The sequence below is a fragment of the Populus nigra genome, chromosome 12, assembly GCF_951802175.1.
Source record: "Populus nigra chromosome 12, ddPopNigr1.1, whole genome shotgun sequence".
NCBI classification, from domain to species: Eukaryota; Viridiplantae; Streptophyta; class Magnoliopsida; order Malpighiales; family Salicaceae; genus Populus; species Populus nigra.
This window is the reverse complement of record NC_084863.1, coordinates 6,290,265-6,306,669: the sequence shown is the minus strand read 5'-3', so window position 1 is coordinate 6,306,669 and position 16,405 is coordinate 6,290,265. Positions and strand designations below refer to the sequence as shown.

At 31.1% G+C, this 16,405-nt stretch overlaps 1 protein-coding gene across 1 annotated transcript; it reads right to left on the bottom strand.

Annotated features, from left to right (window-relative positions):
* Positions 1 to 46: 46 nt before the first annotated feature.
* Positions 47 to 4,571, bottom strand: LOC133669859 (non-specific phospholipase C4-like). The gene is made up of 4 exons (XM_062090187.1): positions 3,735 to 4,571; positions 920 to 1,329; positions 595 to 765; positions 47 to 518 (listed from the first exon to the last, which is right to left on the bottom strand). The coding sequence occupies exons 1-4, from the start codon at positions 4,382 to 4,384 to the stop codon at positions 178 to 180; spliced, it is 1,572 nt and encodes a 523-aa protein (XP_061946171.1). The 5' UTR covers positions 4,385 to 4,571; the 3' UTR covers positions 47 to 177.
* Between the last annotated feature and the right edge of the window lie 11,834 nt (positions 4,572 to 16,405).

Here is a 16,405-nt window from a genome sequence, read left to right as displayed (position 1 = left end):
TTTGGTACATCAAAGTTGAATGAACAATAATTACAAAGTAAACAAGTTCAGAGCATCAAATAGAATCTCATTGAATAAAATCACAGCTTCATACATTGAACGTAAATAAGAAAACTTCAAACAACCTGGGATTATTGAATACATCCATTTGCAAGCCATGCATGTGTATACAAAAGTTCAATTATTATCACAAACCAAGCAAGAAAATAGCTTTTGAACGAAGGATTTGGATGCTCTGTGTGTTGTTGCTGGTTTTTCTAAGCATATGATCTCAGAGTCATCCACTCCATTTTTCTTTGCCTTGTCACATTCATCACAAAACCTCTTGAATGCTTTCTCGACATACTTTGCGCCATCCGATACATTCAAGCCATCCACAAGTTGCTGAGGATAAATATCCTTCTTAAGATCTCCATTCAATACAGCTGCCATTTCCACCAGTTCTTCTTGGAATTCACTAAGTTTTGCGTCTTCTTTTGCAGCACCCTCACGCAATTTCACAGGTTCAACCAACGTAACTGCAAAATGCATATGTAACTTAAGCCTTTTAAGTTTTAATAAAGAAAGACATCATGTAAATAATGTTCGATTTACCTGGACAATCCACTCTCGGACTAGTTCTAGTCAAAATGCCCTCAAAAGTGCCTGCCCAAGCATCGCGCTTGGTTAGGAACTCTTTCAGATTAAAGATCTTCTTAACAGTTGCTGCAATGGAAGAATGCTCAAACTCCGATGTAGGGTATGGTCCCGAAGGCGCATGTAACACTGCAGTTTCAAGTCACCAATCAACATATACATCAGAACATGTTTAACAGAGAGATCAAGTAATTTACTTGGTAAATAAATTAAACGTAGGAGACAAACTTAATCAATTTGAACTTGGAAAAGGCATAAATTGAAAAAAAAGTCATTACCATACCTCTTCCAGGCTCAATCCAGGGAGATATAAGAAATGCAGGAACTCTAACACCAAGACGATCAAACTTGAAGTTATATGGCGCAGGACCAACAATGTCGTCAGGGCTAGGGACACCATTTACAGGAGTTGGAACGTGATCATAGAAACCACCATGTTCATCATATATGATTATAAATAAGATTTCATTCCATTGAGGACTAGCTCTTAGTGCCTCGTATACTTTTTTCACGAATTTCTGACCTTCTGAGACATCATGAGATGGGTGATCGTCATTTGCAGGAATCGATAAAAGATCAAAAAATCTCTGTTCGATGACAACATAGTTTGGTAGCTTCCCTTCTTCACAGTGCTTCTTAAAGTGCAGATCAAACTGGTGAAACTTTGTCAGGTATTTCAACTTTCGAAGGTTCCTGTTAACAATGAGATTTTTCACTTGTCAAAAAAAAATTTAATTATGGTAGATGTATAAAATCTTAACTAAAACAAAACAACCAGTTACACGCTATTTTAGTATCTGTTTGGCTCCAAGGTGGGGTGGGTTTTTTTTTAAACTTTTTTGATTAAATATCTTGTGTTTCTAATCATCTTTACAACAAAAACAATACTACAAGAGTGTTTAAAATTGCGGTATAAATTATTTTTAAAGTGGTTTTTGCTAGAAAATAAATTAAAATAATAATCATTTTATTTTATTTTATTTTTTTATATTTTTAAATTATTTTAATACGTAAATATCAAATATAATTTTTTAAAATAAAAATATATTATTTAACACATCAAAAGCTGCTTTAAAAAATTTGCTTTTTTTTTTTTCACATGGTACTGCACAGAATCCCGATTGTTTATCATTTTATATTTAATTATAATCAGGAATTCATACCTAATTATTGGGGGGAATCAATAATGACGATTGAGGCTTAGTGCCTTTAATGGGACAGCTATTCAAGAAATTAAATAATTAGAAATAGCTAAAAGTCCAAGCAAAATGGTTTATTTTTAATTTTTATTTGAAAATTGGGTTTGGTATGCCATCTTCTCAATGCGGCAATATTAAAACGTTGATTCCATTGTGGGTTTGGTTTCCAACTAATTGTTATAGAAAATAACTAATTTAATAAATAGAATTTCTTAATTCCAACTCAAACGAGAAAAAGAAAAGTGTAATACTAATTAGCCTCCTAGATTTTAAATATTATTAACATTCAGTTCCTAAAGTTGAAAATCCTGCATTGAAGTTTGCTTTAAACCTTGTTTATTTGCTAGAATGTTGGTTTTTTTTTTTTTAAGAAGAATGGTTCCTGTATAAAATAAATTTTTGAAAAATAAATTATTTCTCGATGTTTGGTAATGTCATGAAAAATAAATTGGAAAACACATTTCAATGTTTGACTATCTCATAAAAAATAACTTATTAATATTTTATTTTTTTAAGTTCATTAAAAGAATGAGGACAAATCTGATATCTTATATGTAAAATGATGATGAAATTAAAAAATAAATTTAATTTTATAAATTATTTTAAATATAATAAATAACAATCAAAAGAATGTAGGCTAGATTTGATAAATAAAAAATTTCAATTAAAAAAAGAATAAGAAAAAATAAAAATAAAAAGAATGAGGACCAAAGTTAATATAAAAATCACATTCTAAAGGATGAAATTAAAAAAACAAATTATAAAAATAAAAAAAAATGTAGCAAACAAAAGATTGAAGACCAAGTTTTCCTCAAAACCAAACTAAAATTTTCTTTGACCAAAAAATATTTTTCATTTATCAACTTTTATAGTTTTCAAGAAATTATTTTTCATGAAACAAATCGGCCTTAATTTCATCCATCCATCACATTATTTTTTAGAATCTAAATTCCAATGCATACACTCTATAATTAAGTTTGAACAGTTCAATAAATTTTGAATTCGACACATTTCTAGTAGATTTGCAAACTATATTCTTTTAAATTTTGATTTGTTTTTACTTAAAATGAATATATTTTAATATTTTTGGATCATTTTGATGTGCCGATATAAAAAATAATTTTTTAAAAATAAAAAAAAACTTTATTTTAATGCATTTGTAAGCGAAAAACACTTTAAACCTCCACCACTACCATAATTCCAAACACACACTAAATTAAAGATTGAGTTGATATCTGATTTTAAATTAGGGACTAATTTGCTGTTAATACGAGAATAATGTTGAAAATGTTTTTTTAGTCATCAATCAATGTTTGAAGCGATGATCCATATAAAAAATATATTTAAAAATATCACAACAGTTATTTTTAAAATATTTTTATTTAAAAATAAATTAAAATAATATATATATATATATATATATATATATATAATCAGCACATCAAATCAAATAAATATAAAAATATCAAAAATATTATTTTAAAAAAATTAAAAAAATTTAATTTTTTAGATTAAAAAAACAAACAAAAGTTTTCATCCAATGGTACTTCTCTTGTTGATCTGACGTGTCACAACAAGCCATCATGTTTATGATAGTGTTTGAAGAAATTAACTCGCATATGCCGAAACTAGTGCTGCTGTCGGCCGAGTATAATTATTGGCTAACTTTATGAATACCAGACGAGCCAAAACCAGTGAGAAAAGGTTAACATTATGAATGTCTGGCTAAACCATTGAAAAAAAACAAAATCGTGAAATAAACAACAACACTAATAATTAAAATATAGCCACCTACATAATTTTATATCTCAAACAACGAAAAAGAAGAGGAAAGAGATAACATATTAGAGAAAATCTTATCGTATGAAGAAACTTTGATTATATAATTTAGAGGGTTACCTGTAAAAGAGAGTAGCTGGGGGATACTGATAATAAATCCCAAAGGTAAAACCAGACTCATCCAGGGACTCAAATATGGTCTTTTGAGGGTAACCTTCAATCAGCAACTGTCTGTTGTTGCTGGTAGCTCCATGAGACGTCGCAGAATGCACATAAAGCCTGTTGGGTTGTGTTGATGCAGGAACGGAAGCAAACCAACGGTCACAAATAGCAAAATTCTCAGCCAACTCCTTGTAGACTGGAACTGCGTCCGGTTTGAAACCATTCATGACAGTCTGAGCCATGCCCTTCTGCAATCTCTCTGCATTCTGTGCAAAACCATTCATTTTTGGAGGCGGTTTGTTGTCATCAGAGAGTGAGGCTTCGGTCCATGGAACCCCGAAAACTTGTTCGTAAATGTCTTGGATCGAGTGGCCAGGGTCAGGGTCAACGTAGGCAGCTTGGTCACCAAAGAATACGAGAGTTGAGTTTGAGTCGGAGCTGGAGATGGGGTTGGATTCAGAACCCGTGGCTCCATTGATTTCTGGGTTTATAGTCTTTAGCCACCCTAACATGTGGTCAAATGAACGGTTTTCTTGGACCAGAACGACCACCGTTTTGATGGGGGAAGGTGTGGCAGTGCTGGTACTAGAGCTCTGATCAGCTACCATTTTTTTGCTTTTTTGGAAGATGGATTTGGGTTTGGTAATGGTGTTCTGAGATGGCTATGATTTATGGAAGTCTATTTGATTTTTTTCAGTATAGTTAGTGTTTTGATCGGAGAAGAAATCACTTGGAAAGCTGGTGATAAGAGATCACTCAAGTATATATTTAAACTTGAAATAATCTTCGTAACAGCGTGGCAATTCGTTCTTTTGTACTATGCACGTTGGACAGGAGTTGTTTTATGCTGTCATTGTTTATTAGCTAACAAAATAAAATATATTAAATTTACTCCCAAATATTTATTTCAGATTATTGAAAGGAAAAAGAAAAACGTTTTATGATCGATATAGAGCTATACAATGAGGCAAAATCTCCTTTAATTTGCTCTTGTCATAAATGCAAGCAAGCTTGTTTTTTTTATTTAAAAAAAGACCTCCATCGTGATTATATTCTATAATTGCTTATAATAAAGTCACTAAATATGACGTAAGAATATGTATGTAGAGCTGGGAGTCATGATAGCTTACCGTGATGAGCAACTAGTTGCTCATAAACCTAACCTCAAATTTTTGAGATACACAAGTAGATGAAAATGACCTAAAGTGTGACGCAATGGCCCATCGCTTGGTCCTTGCAAAGAAAAAAATAAAACAGCACGAAGTTGACACGAAAGAGATGAAGAAGCTTTGATCTGATTTTGAACGGAAAATATGCTAACGGATAAAAGCAGATGCTATGCGTGAGAAATAAGTTTTTGTTTTAATATAAGAAGTCGAAGCTTGTCTCATTATTATCTTGCATCGTATGCTGAAGTCAACAAAATCTAATCGTGTTGGTCATCATTTAAAGTAAAAGGTTCGCAGATTTCGTGTTTAGTTGATCTTGTTTTCATGTGCCGGTACTCTCCTGAATGTGAACAATAATTTGCCTGTTATTTTACATATAATGTTAAACTTTTCTTCCGTATTAATATGTTCAATATTGAAAGCTTTTTTTTTTAGTTGAATTGTATTAAAGGGAAAAAATGACTAAGAATACAAGGGATATATCCAAGATGGATATCATCCTGGAACCTAGATCAAACTGAATAAGACTGTTAGGACAACATCTCTAAAACCGATTGACCGGTTCTTAGAAAAACATGAGACATTCTAAGTGGAACTCCAAGTACATCAATTTAGAGCTACCCCATGACTCTAGAAGACGCCATATGGATATGAGAGTAGCTAGAATATGATATTTTGGTTCTAGCTCAACCAACCTGGATCAAACAAGATCAAAGGTTACCTTACTAATAATATGATAAGGACGATAGACCTGGTAAAAAAACTTGATTATTCCTTTCATACCAAATAAAGTAAACCATGACTGAAAGGACTAATCGAGCAATTAAATACAAGAACTCTTTTTGCTTATAGTGCATGTAAGTTCCACTGAAGTAAAGTTCTCCATGTCATAAAAGGTCAACTTATAAGAGTTTGACTCCTGGTAGCCCCTTAAACCAAAGTAGAGAAAGAACACTGAAAAACAGATGATCGTGTATTTGTTCTTGACAGCTACGTATAGCCCTAAAACGCATCATACTAGTCAAGATGAGCATGCTTATATAAGGCCCTCCTCCAAGTCCTCATCCGCTAATGTGAGATATTACAGTCGTGTGTCTCAACATGTGAGCCACAAAGGATACATACTAAGGAGCTGATGATCTAGTAAGCATGGAGTCTGTCGATGATATGTAGGCGACCTATAGAAGCAAGTCATATGATAAAAGATTGTCTCGGGATATGACCTAGAAACAAGAGGAGGTGATGTATAGAATTTGTGGGTCTCATGTCTCTAAGTACCTCCCATGGTGAATCAATAGAAAATCTCCTTAATGGATGACCCTTCCAGATATAGTGATCTGACAGTGCAATCCTGGGATGGAAATTAACAGAGTCTTAGATAGATTGAAGCTCTTGATTACCCAAGAGAAAGGACCAAGTGTCTTCTTTAATGATGTCTACAACTTTGGCATCCTAGAGAAGCTAAATCGAGGATAGTATCCTGAAGAGCAAAAGGTCATAGAATCATTGACCATCCAATAACCAATAGTTAACCACAAGGAAATAGTAGCTCCATCTCCAATGCATGGAACAAATCTCTCTCTAAACTAATCTCTATTGAGTAGGATCTTCATCTAGGACTAAGAGAAAATTGAAGGAGGTTTGACATGCCAGAAATATTTACCCTAGAATAAGACACTATGAATCCATCCTGACCAAAATGATGATCTCTTTGAAAGTGATTTTTAGACGTGTTTGAGAATAACTGCTCTATTTCAAGTCCCAATCCTCTTTATCCTTAAATCTCACTCCTTAAGAGGATAACAAACTAAAACCCAGGCTACCTTAGCCCTTGAATAGGAGATAGAATAACATTTTTAGAGAAAGACAACTATAATATTCTCAATCTTCCTGATAACAGAGCAAGGAAGAATAAACATGAAACACCAATATAATTGGATGGAAAAGAGAATTAATTTGATCAATTGAAGGCGTCAAACATAAGTAAAAGAAGCTTAAGTCCACAACTTAATCCTCGAGAGATTCCAATCCACCAAAGGCATACAATTACTGTGAGTTAGTCTAGTAGAGATTAACATCACTCCTAGATACTTGACTAGCAAAGAAACCATCTTGAAACCCAAAAGAGTCTGTAAAGAGGCCTGACAGTCATCATCGACTCTTGAAAAGAAAATATAGCTTTTATCTAGATTTGTAACAAGTTTATAAACCCACCAATATCATCTTAAACCTTCCTAATAATCATGACCGGTAATGGCATTCTAGTGACACCGCTAGTGGTATTGATCTCGGGTTCTATGAAGCTTCTCTAAGTATACCTTCTAAACCTTTCATGGCAAAAAAAAAAGAAAAAGGATAAAGGGTCATATTGTTGAAAGCCCCTAAAAGATGGGAAGAAGTCGTGACATTCCTCATTCATGGCAACTGAGAAATTAGTTGTAGACATGCATATCTCAATCCATCTAACCATGATGTTAGATGCTCCAATAGCTATTAGCCTTGTTAGGATAAACTCCTAACTACCCATATCAAAAGCTTTCCTAATGATTATTTTTAAAGCACATCTAGGCATAAGAATAGCTAAGTGATAATTATACATAAGCTTCTGATTCAACAAGATGGCATCTGATATTTGCCTACTCGGAATAAAGGCAATCTGATTAGGACAAATAACATCTAGAAAACCCCCTTTAATATACTCATAATGACTCTAGATATGCATTTGTAAATCACGTTACAACATAAGATATATTTAAAGTCATTTATAGTGGTGAGAGTCTTAATCTTAGAAATCAAAGCAATCTTAGTAGCATTAACACATCTAAAAAGAGTAAAGGAATCAAGGAAGTACCTCACATGAGTAATGAAGTCCCTACTAATAATGTCCTAACTTCTCTTAAAGAACAAAAAAGTATAACCATCTGGATCAGGAGCCTTATCATTCGGGATAAAGAATAAGGCTTTCTTGATCTCATCATATGTAATGTATAACTCTAAAGTAAGCACAATGTCAGGAGAAATCCTACTAGATAAGTATCGAGAAACATCCTCTGAAGCAGTGGCCATGTGTGTAAAAAGTAGCCTGTGGATGTAATGGGTTGCCGATTAACCCAGACCTTAATGATTTTGATCTTGAGACCCTGTCTCATCAGTCATCCAATGGATTTTATTGCTGACCTGTTTATGTAGTAGTGATCGGTGAAAGAACTTGGTGTTTTTATCTCCCAAGTTTATCCACCGAATTCAAGATCTCTATTTATCAAAGCTTTATTATCCTTATGCAACTGTAAGAACTCCCTAGCTAACTCTCTCTCAGCCCTATAATACTCTTTAGAGTGTGAAGAGCCATAAAAAAAGTATCTATGTTACAACCTAATTAGACTTTACCTCAACCACTTAGCTAGAGATATAGCTAGTATGTTGGTGATGTAAATACTTCAGCTTAGGCTTTAGAAACCTAGTCTCTTGGAAAGCATGTACATAGGGTTACCATCCACTAGAATATGCCAAGTGTCTGCAACTATACCTAGAAACCATCTATGTCAACCCATAGATTTAATAACATTAAATAAATATTATATACCATCGGGTCCCAACCAACAAGAATACAACAATTAATTGTATATAAGATAGTAAATAAAAATTGTTATAATGAAGGACTAATAGTTGTTTCCACCCCTCTCATTCTGTTAGAAGTAATCTTAGTCTCAAGGAGACCCATAATATTAAGTTTGTACTCATTAATCCAATCCTTTACTATTTTATGTTTTGCCAGCCACTAATACCTAAAATATTCTTATAACTTAATATATATATATATATATATATATATATATATATATATATATATTATATAAGATATGGAGAGATAATAAGAAATAAAATCAACGGTTCTTAGACCCTTTCACCTTCTTCTTCTTACCAGTAGTAGAAGGTGGGTTTGGCTGTACTAGTTGAAGCTTATCTTTAGCCATTGTATTCATGCCCAAAGTTATAGCAATATCTAGGATATCTATAGTCTCACTATTTCTTAGCAAGTTCAGAGTTTTGCTCTCTACACACTTAGCAATTTTAAGAAAACCAAATTAGTTCTTTTCAAGATCAGAATAGTCCATATCTGAGTCTTGATCTGACCCAACATCATCATCCAAAACATCTTTTCTAGTTGTTTAGGTAGAAAGTTTAACAGTATTGAATCGATCAAATGATTTCTATAGAAATTTTATCGGTTGACTAGTTTCCTAGACAGTAGCTCCTAAGGCTTTTGTCTTATCCAACTGATTGCCTAGTTCTTGAGATGTTTGAACTGGTCGATCAATTTCTATAAAGCTGACTGTCTAGGGAGATGAGTTTATTATAGCAGTTACATTTAAAGGGGATGTAACCTCCTCAGTAATAGTAACTTGGGAACTAAATGTATGCAAAGTATCACCTCCATTTTGGATCTTTAATATATCCTTAACGAAAAAGGTTTGGTACCTCAACCGAAGCCTTGTAAGAGTGTTTAAATACTTTGAAAGTGTTATAGGCTTGTGGCTTCCATTCATACTTAACCATAACTATGATGGGATCCGAAGATAACTTGTATTCCAGCTGGAAACTGTGAACTATAGGCAACCAGACATCTAGTTCAATACAGATTTGGGCATAATCAAGCTTGGTGTTGTTATATGTTTGTTCATCACAAGCCACAAGTTTTCCAACCATGATAGCAACCATTCTTGGACTCTTTTCATTCCAAAAAGGAAAAGGTGACCCTTGGAGGCAAACTTATGTAGTCACTTTTGAGATTTTATTCTTGTCGAAAACAAAATGAGGGTGTTATGGTTGGAGGATAATGGTCTTTCCCTAAACATCTACAACTCATTTTCAATAATTAAGTGAGCATCATCCTACATTTTGAAGTGGAAAATCAAGAAATCTTGTTGTGTCGTCATGACATTCTCATGGCCATAATTCTTCCATTCCTGGAAGGCAATAAAGTTGGTTGCATGGTAAGGCATCCTATAACCAAGGAAGAATCCCACCAAACATTTATTCCATTTCCAAGATAGTGTCGATCATTTGTCTAGAAAAGAGGCTATCTTAGCTCGAGTTGTTGAGTTTGACATTCACTCTATCAACCTATGAGGTGTTAGGAGTGAAGTTGGTGGTGTTAATGTTCTTTAGTGTCGTAGTAGCAATGTGGGTGGTAGGAGGGTTTGATCCTTTTTTTAGGTGGTTTCGATTTATAGGTAGTTTCGATGTTTTGAGGAGGTTGAAGGATGTCTGAGGTGTTTGGTGTTATTTAGGTTGGTAGTGTCAAAAGTATTTATGGTAGCTATGATGGTGTTAGTTGTTTGCGACAGTAACCAGTCAACAAGTTTTTGGGTTTGCTAAACCAATTGACCGATTTTTAGATAAATGGTGGCCATGTCTCAAACTTATAGAAAACGGTTTAAAAGGTACTTAATATTTTAGGATATTTAAATTTGATCTTCACCATTCAGAACAAAGAGGATATATAGGCGAAACCCCTTAAAAAATTTAAAGTAGATCTAACGATGAACGAAAGGGAAACAAATTGGATGCTATAGCTGTTTTGAACTTAGTTTTCCAGAAAAAATGCAATGGGATATCTATCAAACGATAATAGATCAAAAAAATCCAAATGATTAGTTTATGGATCATTACTAGGCACACAACATACTAAAAAAACAAGTTAAATCTAACAGTGGATGATGATGTTATAGTTCCAACAACTTATTTCTCTCACTAATTTCTCTCTAAAATCTCTTTCTCTAAAGGTTTTTCCCTGATTCAATTGAGTTCTCTCATTTAATATTGAAATCTATTAAGGTACAATTTTACAGCAAATGAGTTTATAATAAACTATTTTGTTGAAAATTTTTCCTGTTTGATTTTTGCACTTATATGATGTTTGGTACAAAACATTAATTATTATAGGAGTAATTATAATAAAAGAAATTTTAAAGATGTAAAAAGTAATTTTTAAAAATGTTGATGTATTTATAAATCAAAAGGTTAATTATTCATGAAAAGATGGATAAAATAATTAAATTATTAGTAGTGATAAGGTTGTCAATTTGGTTTTAGTTGACATTTTGTTATTATTTTATTTTGTTGGAAGGATAAATTTCAATTCTGGAGTATTTCGACATTCCATTAAGGAATCATGTAGTAGTAGTAGTAGTAACAACAACAATAATAATAATAATAATAATTCAACATTCATTAGTCCAATTCAAATCTAAGAATAAATTGTTTTCAAATTATATAATAAACACAATGTCAAGACTTTTAAAAAGATTTTAAAATTATGTAATAGACTATAAAATTGCTTATCAAATGTAACATTAATTACCCATATATATGATTAATACCAAGATAACAATAGATATTATACGTGCAAATCTATTGTATTGTTTTAATTAGATTTTGCCCAATATAATGTAGAAGGAAGATATCAACATGAAAAAGAAAGTTGATATTAGCCTTGCTCCCTCTAACTTGTAATCCTCGTATCATCAACTACTTTTAATGTCTATTAGAAGATATCATACGATCATAAGCATTCTAATAGTTTTATGCACTAAAGAATGTATGATTTTTTTTTTAATGTGTTCCAAATAAACAACAAGGTCAAACTGGAAAGACCTCTTTCAGGTAGAGATATGGATGTCATTTGAGACAAAAACATAACAAATCATCTTATTGAATATGTAGAATTTATATGTTTTATAGTGTCAAAGAGAGAACAAAACCATTGACAGTGATGGAACTACAAGACACCATTATAATACCATAACTTTGCTCTTGCCTTTCTTAAAAAAAAATTCTCTCTTTTATCATTCAGTCTCTTCACTGACCATCTTGCTTTAAAATCATCCATTTCCTCACCTTTCTTCTCCTCAAGTCTCGCAAATCCATCTAAAGCATAAGCATCACCCTCTATGACATTACCTTATCTATCTACATAATCACTAAAAACCACCACCATTATGGAGCCCACTTTACAGCTTCAATTAATCAAAAGTAAACATGCCTAGATTATGCTATGTTTGCTTTTGATTACTTTTGTACTTTTATTTGAAATGGAATTAACAAAGTAAACCCGAAACATCTAGGTTGAAATTTCAGTAAGAAATCAAAAATGACTTAAGATCTTGAGTGAGATGAAATTTAGTATGCCTTTTAAATTGGTACAAGATATACCTGACATAATGAAATTATATTAACAATTTTGATAGTGATTGAAGTAAAAATTAATTATGTTTTTTTGTATTTTGAGACAAAAAAAAGAAAACAAAGTACATGGAGGATAAAATTCTCCTACCAAAAACACCAATTTAGAAGGGTAATCATTAGCCACTTATTAATTTACTTCCTTAAAAAAAAATACCAAACTAGAATAAATATTACAATAAATTTCTTGAGATATTATATGAAGATTTAACAAAAAATCTCTCCAATATAAGAAAATATTACAAAAACCTATATACCTAAAATTACCTTAGTTACCATTTAAAAAGATATTTTAATTAAGAAATAAAATAAATAACAGAAAGAACATATATATAACATGAGTAAAAAATCAATTATTAGCAGCAACCAAAAACAAAATAAATCAATGTTTATAACAGGATGAAACAAAGAAAATGAACAGAGAAAATTGTTCATAGCTTTAATCCTTTGACTAATTTGGATTTATTTCTTTTATCTATTAATGAAAGAGTTAGCTTGATGGTAATAAAAAAACATAGGTACTAAAAGCTCTGCATAAGAATGTGTGATGGCAAATACAAAAAAATAATGAGCAAAATATATTCAAAGCCAATAAAAGGAGGAAAAAGGGGTTATTTTTGAACTAGGTGATTGAATTTGGGTATATAGTTTTACTCTAACAAGTATAAATTTTTTTATGTGACTATTGGATCAGGATAAAATTTTACTTGAAGTTTCTAAATGTCTTGTTCTATAGTGAGTTAAAATTTAATGGAAATAGGACATTGAGAAGTCTTTGCAATAAGGTTTAGAAGCTATCATGCAAGAATTATATTAGTTTTCTAATTGATTTAGGATTATTTTTTCTATTTTATTTAAAACTCTTTTATTATTTTTTCAACATTATTTAAAATATTTTTACCTATTATAAATATAATTATTTAGCTTGTATTTAGGCTTTTTTAGGTAGACTTTGATTCCAACAATAATTATTGTGTGTGAGAGGTTTTACTCATACTTTTTAGTTCTTCATTGAACTACTCTGATTTATCAAAAAATTAACCAAGTTTTGTAGTATCTTTTATACTTCTCATCCACATCTCTTTATAGATATTGGGTGGGGATTTGATTACTTATATTTTTGATCTCTTGGTATAGTTTGTTGTTATGTCAAGCTCTTTTCCGAACCCAATCTTAATTTTCTTAGAAATAGTTGATTTGATTGTGAATTTTTGGATCTTTATATCCATGGGGTTTGCATTACACTGTGTTTTCTACATGTATAAATGAGAATGTAAAAGTGTCATATAAAAAAGAGAAAAGATTCAATCAAACTCAATATGGATTAACCTTCCATGAGGGGTGACAAGAGTTGTTAAGTGTCTATAATCCATTTGTGGAGAGGGTTTTATTTGATTTTTCCATGAATGGTGTCTGAAACTAAGATTTGGGATTTAACTATTTCCAATACTTTATGTTTCAATTAATAAGATAATTCATCCATTTGAGATCAAAAGTTGAAGTTCATTCATTTAAAAAAGTGGAAAATACCCTAAGACATTATCCATACATTTTGAGAAGATAGTCTAAGACTTTTCTTCATCCAAAAATATAGAAATAGTTCAATAATTAAACTTATATACTTTGAGAGGAAAATTTTAAATTTTTATTCACTTGAAGATGGGTTAATAAACTAAATGGTACATTGGCAAAGCCATATTCCAAAAACTTTTCCATACTAGGCTATTACCTCAATGATGACATCTTTGTTATTTGTGCTTTCCTTTTGTAGGAGTTTATCATTTTTATACACAATAGTAGTCTGTGTTGAAATCATCTATTAAAATTATCCTTATCTATTTTTTAGTCTTAAACTCATGTTGTATCTATTCTTAAATATTTTGTTATTTTGATTGTCTTATCACCCATTTCATGTAATTTCATGCACATCAAGCTTGCCCTATAATAGTATAGGAAGACACTCTCGTGGAAGTTTCTAGCTATTACATGCAAGGATAATTGGTTAACCTAGTGGTCTAAAAAAAAAAGTCTTCGTTGCTCGATTAACAAGCCTTAATAGGCTAAACAGAGGCTTACAAGGCTGGAAAGCATTGACCAAAATGAAGCCCTATCAGTTTACTAATCACGACCAAGTAGACTATCCATGAGATCTTGATGGTTTCACGAGTGTTTCCTTAGTTAATGAAAATCAGGACATAACTTATTCCTCAATGTAGCCTAAAGCATTGTATGAAAAATATTGTGTAGTGTGTGCATGGGCATGAATTTATATCCAATCCAGACATAATAGAAAAAAATAAGTACATAAAAATATATAAAAAACCAAACAAAAGTACACAATGGTCAATTAGACAAAAAAAAAAAAGGTAAAATCCTTGAAAACACACATCAAAGCATAAAATACATGTTATCATGAAAATCAGGTAAACAAAGCTTAGCCCTAAAACAGTCTTTAATGGAGTCACCATTCTATTGTAGAGAACATTGAGGCAAACTAATGGTAAAAATAAAAAATAAAAGTTGCCACCTAGTTTTATAATAATTAAAAATCCTAACTCACCTTTTTGAGATTTTTAAGTAAGGGGATGGTTAAGCCAAATGAAAGATGAAAATTATCACCCTCAGACATCCTACTTGAAAGTAAACCGCTTCATATTGTATTTCATGATAAAATATAACCATGATACTTTTAAAACAGAGATTTGCTTAAATCGATTTATTATTAGAGGTTATAAACTATTAAAATCTAAGGCATTGATATGGAATTTAGACCCCACAACAAAGTCGAATCCTCACTTTTAAAATATGAGTATTAAACTTGAAAGGATGGTGAATGTTCAGTTGGTCTTTGGTCCATTTTCTTTGGTTAATTTTAAAATTAGCCTAAGAACCCTCACTTGCACTCAATGGAACTTGATAGGGTCATGTTGACCCAACTCAAATTTATTCGCAACAAACAAGGTAATATACCATTAAGATATTTCTAAGCAAGCATTTACAAACATTGAAAAAGAATAAAAAAACAAAGCTTATGTGCAAACAAAAACCAGGACAATATCTATATTGGATAGAGGTTTACTATATATGATGGAGGAGTGAATAGAAAGGTATTGTCAAGACACTCTTTAACTCAGTTTTAGTTTCATAAGCAACACCAAACAATTTTTTTTTTCAATTTTTCAATTTTTCTTTCTTTCTTGATTTTCTTTTAATTTTCTCTTCCCCCATTTTGTTCTTTTCATACACCAATTTATAGTATTTCTCCTTAAATTTCAAGATCCTAGCATTAAGTTCCTTCTTTATTATTATTATTATTATTATTATTATTATTATTTTAATCTAATTTTGATAATTTCTTTATGAAATTGAAATCTTAGCTTTTTGATTTTGAAACTCAAATTTTAAATCTTTCTTATTTTGAAACTTAAATTTTAAATCTTTTTTTAAACTTTAATTTTAAATTCTTTTAATAACTCTATAACTTTCTAAACTTTATTTCAGTCCCTCTTTTTTTTATCCCTCTCATTTCACTCTTAATAAAAAAAAAATTAAAAAAATCATCCATTTAAATACAACAAGTAAAAGATTTGAGAATTATAAAACGATTGCATATTTGCTGAATTTCATTGAAAATATATCTTTTAGAAATTTTGTATTTTTGTATTTTGTTTTCAAAACATATTGAAAATCAATTAATCACAACGCAAGATCATCAAATCCGAAGAGAATCAATCTATTGAACAATTCATGGAACTTTTGCTTTAAATTATAAGGATGAGCAGAAATTCATTAAGATATGGGCAAGGATAGCAACCACCTCTCGCAGCCGACTAGTCATATATATATATATATATATATATATATATATATATATATATATATATATATGCAAGTTTTATAACAGAAATAAATAACTTTATTTAATTATGATCTTTCCAAGCAACAACCATGGAATTCTTTCGGGGAAAAATAAATAAATGAAATGCAATGGAATATATAGGTCGCAAGAAGGAATACAATCATAAACGGATTGTGTTAATTATTTAGCTTAACACAAACTTTTCAAAAGTAATTTACTTGCAATTAGGAGACGTTGGAGTGCAGGTATCAAAGGGGATGCAACTGCAAAATTTGTTGATGCAAAGTAAAATCCAATCCATCGATTTACAAGGAACTAAGGGATTTGTCTCACAATCATGATTTGATTTACATCCT

Excerpts from the sequence above, each read along its gene's own strand:
- LOC133669859 (XM_062090187.1), bottom strand. The coding sequence starts at position 4,384 with ATGGTAGCTGATCAGAGCTCTAGTACCAGCACTGCCACACCTTCCCCC. Across the intron at positions 766-919 it reads CTGGATTGAGCCTGGAAGAG|TGTTACATGCGCCTTCGGGA; the intron begins GTATGGTAATGA and ends TTGAAACTGCAG. Across the intron at positions 519-594 it reads TCCGAGAGTGGATTGTCCAG|TTACGTTGGTTGAACCTGTG; the intron begins GTAAATCGAACA and ends TGCATTTTGCAG.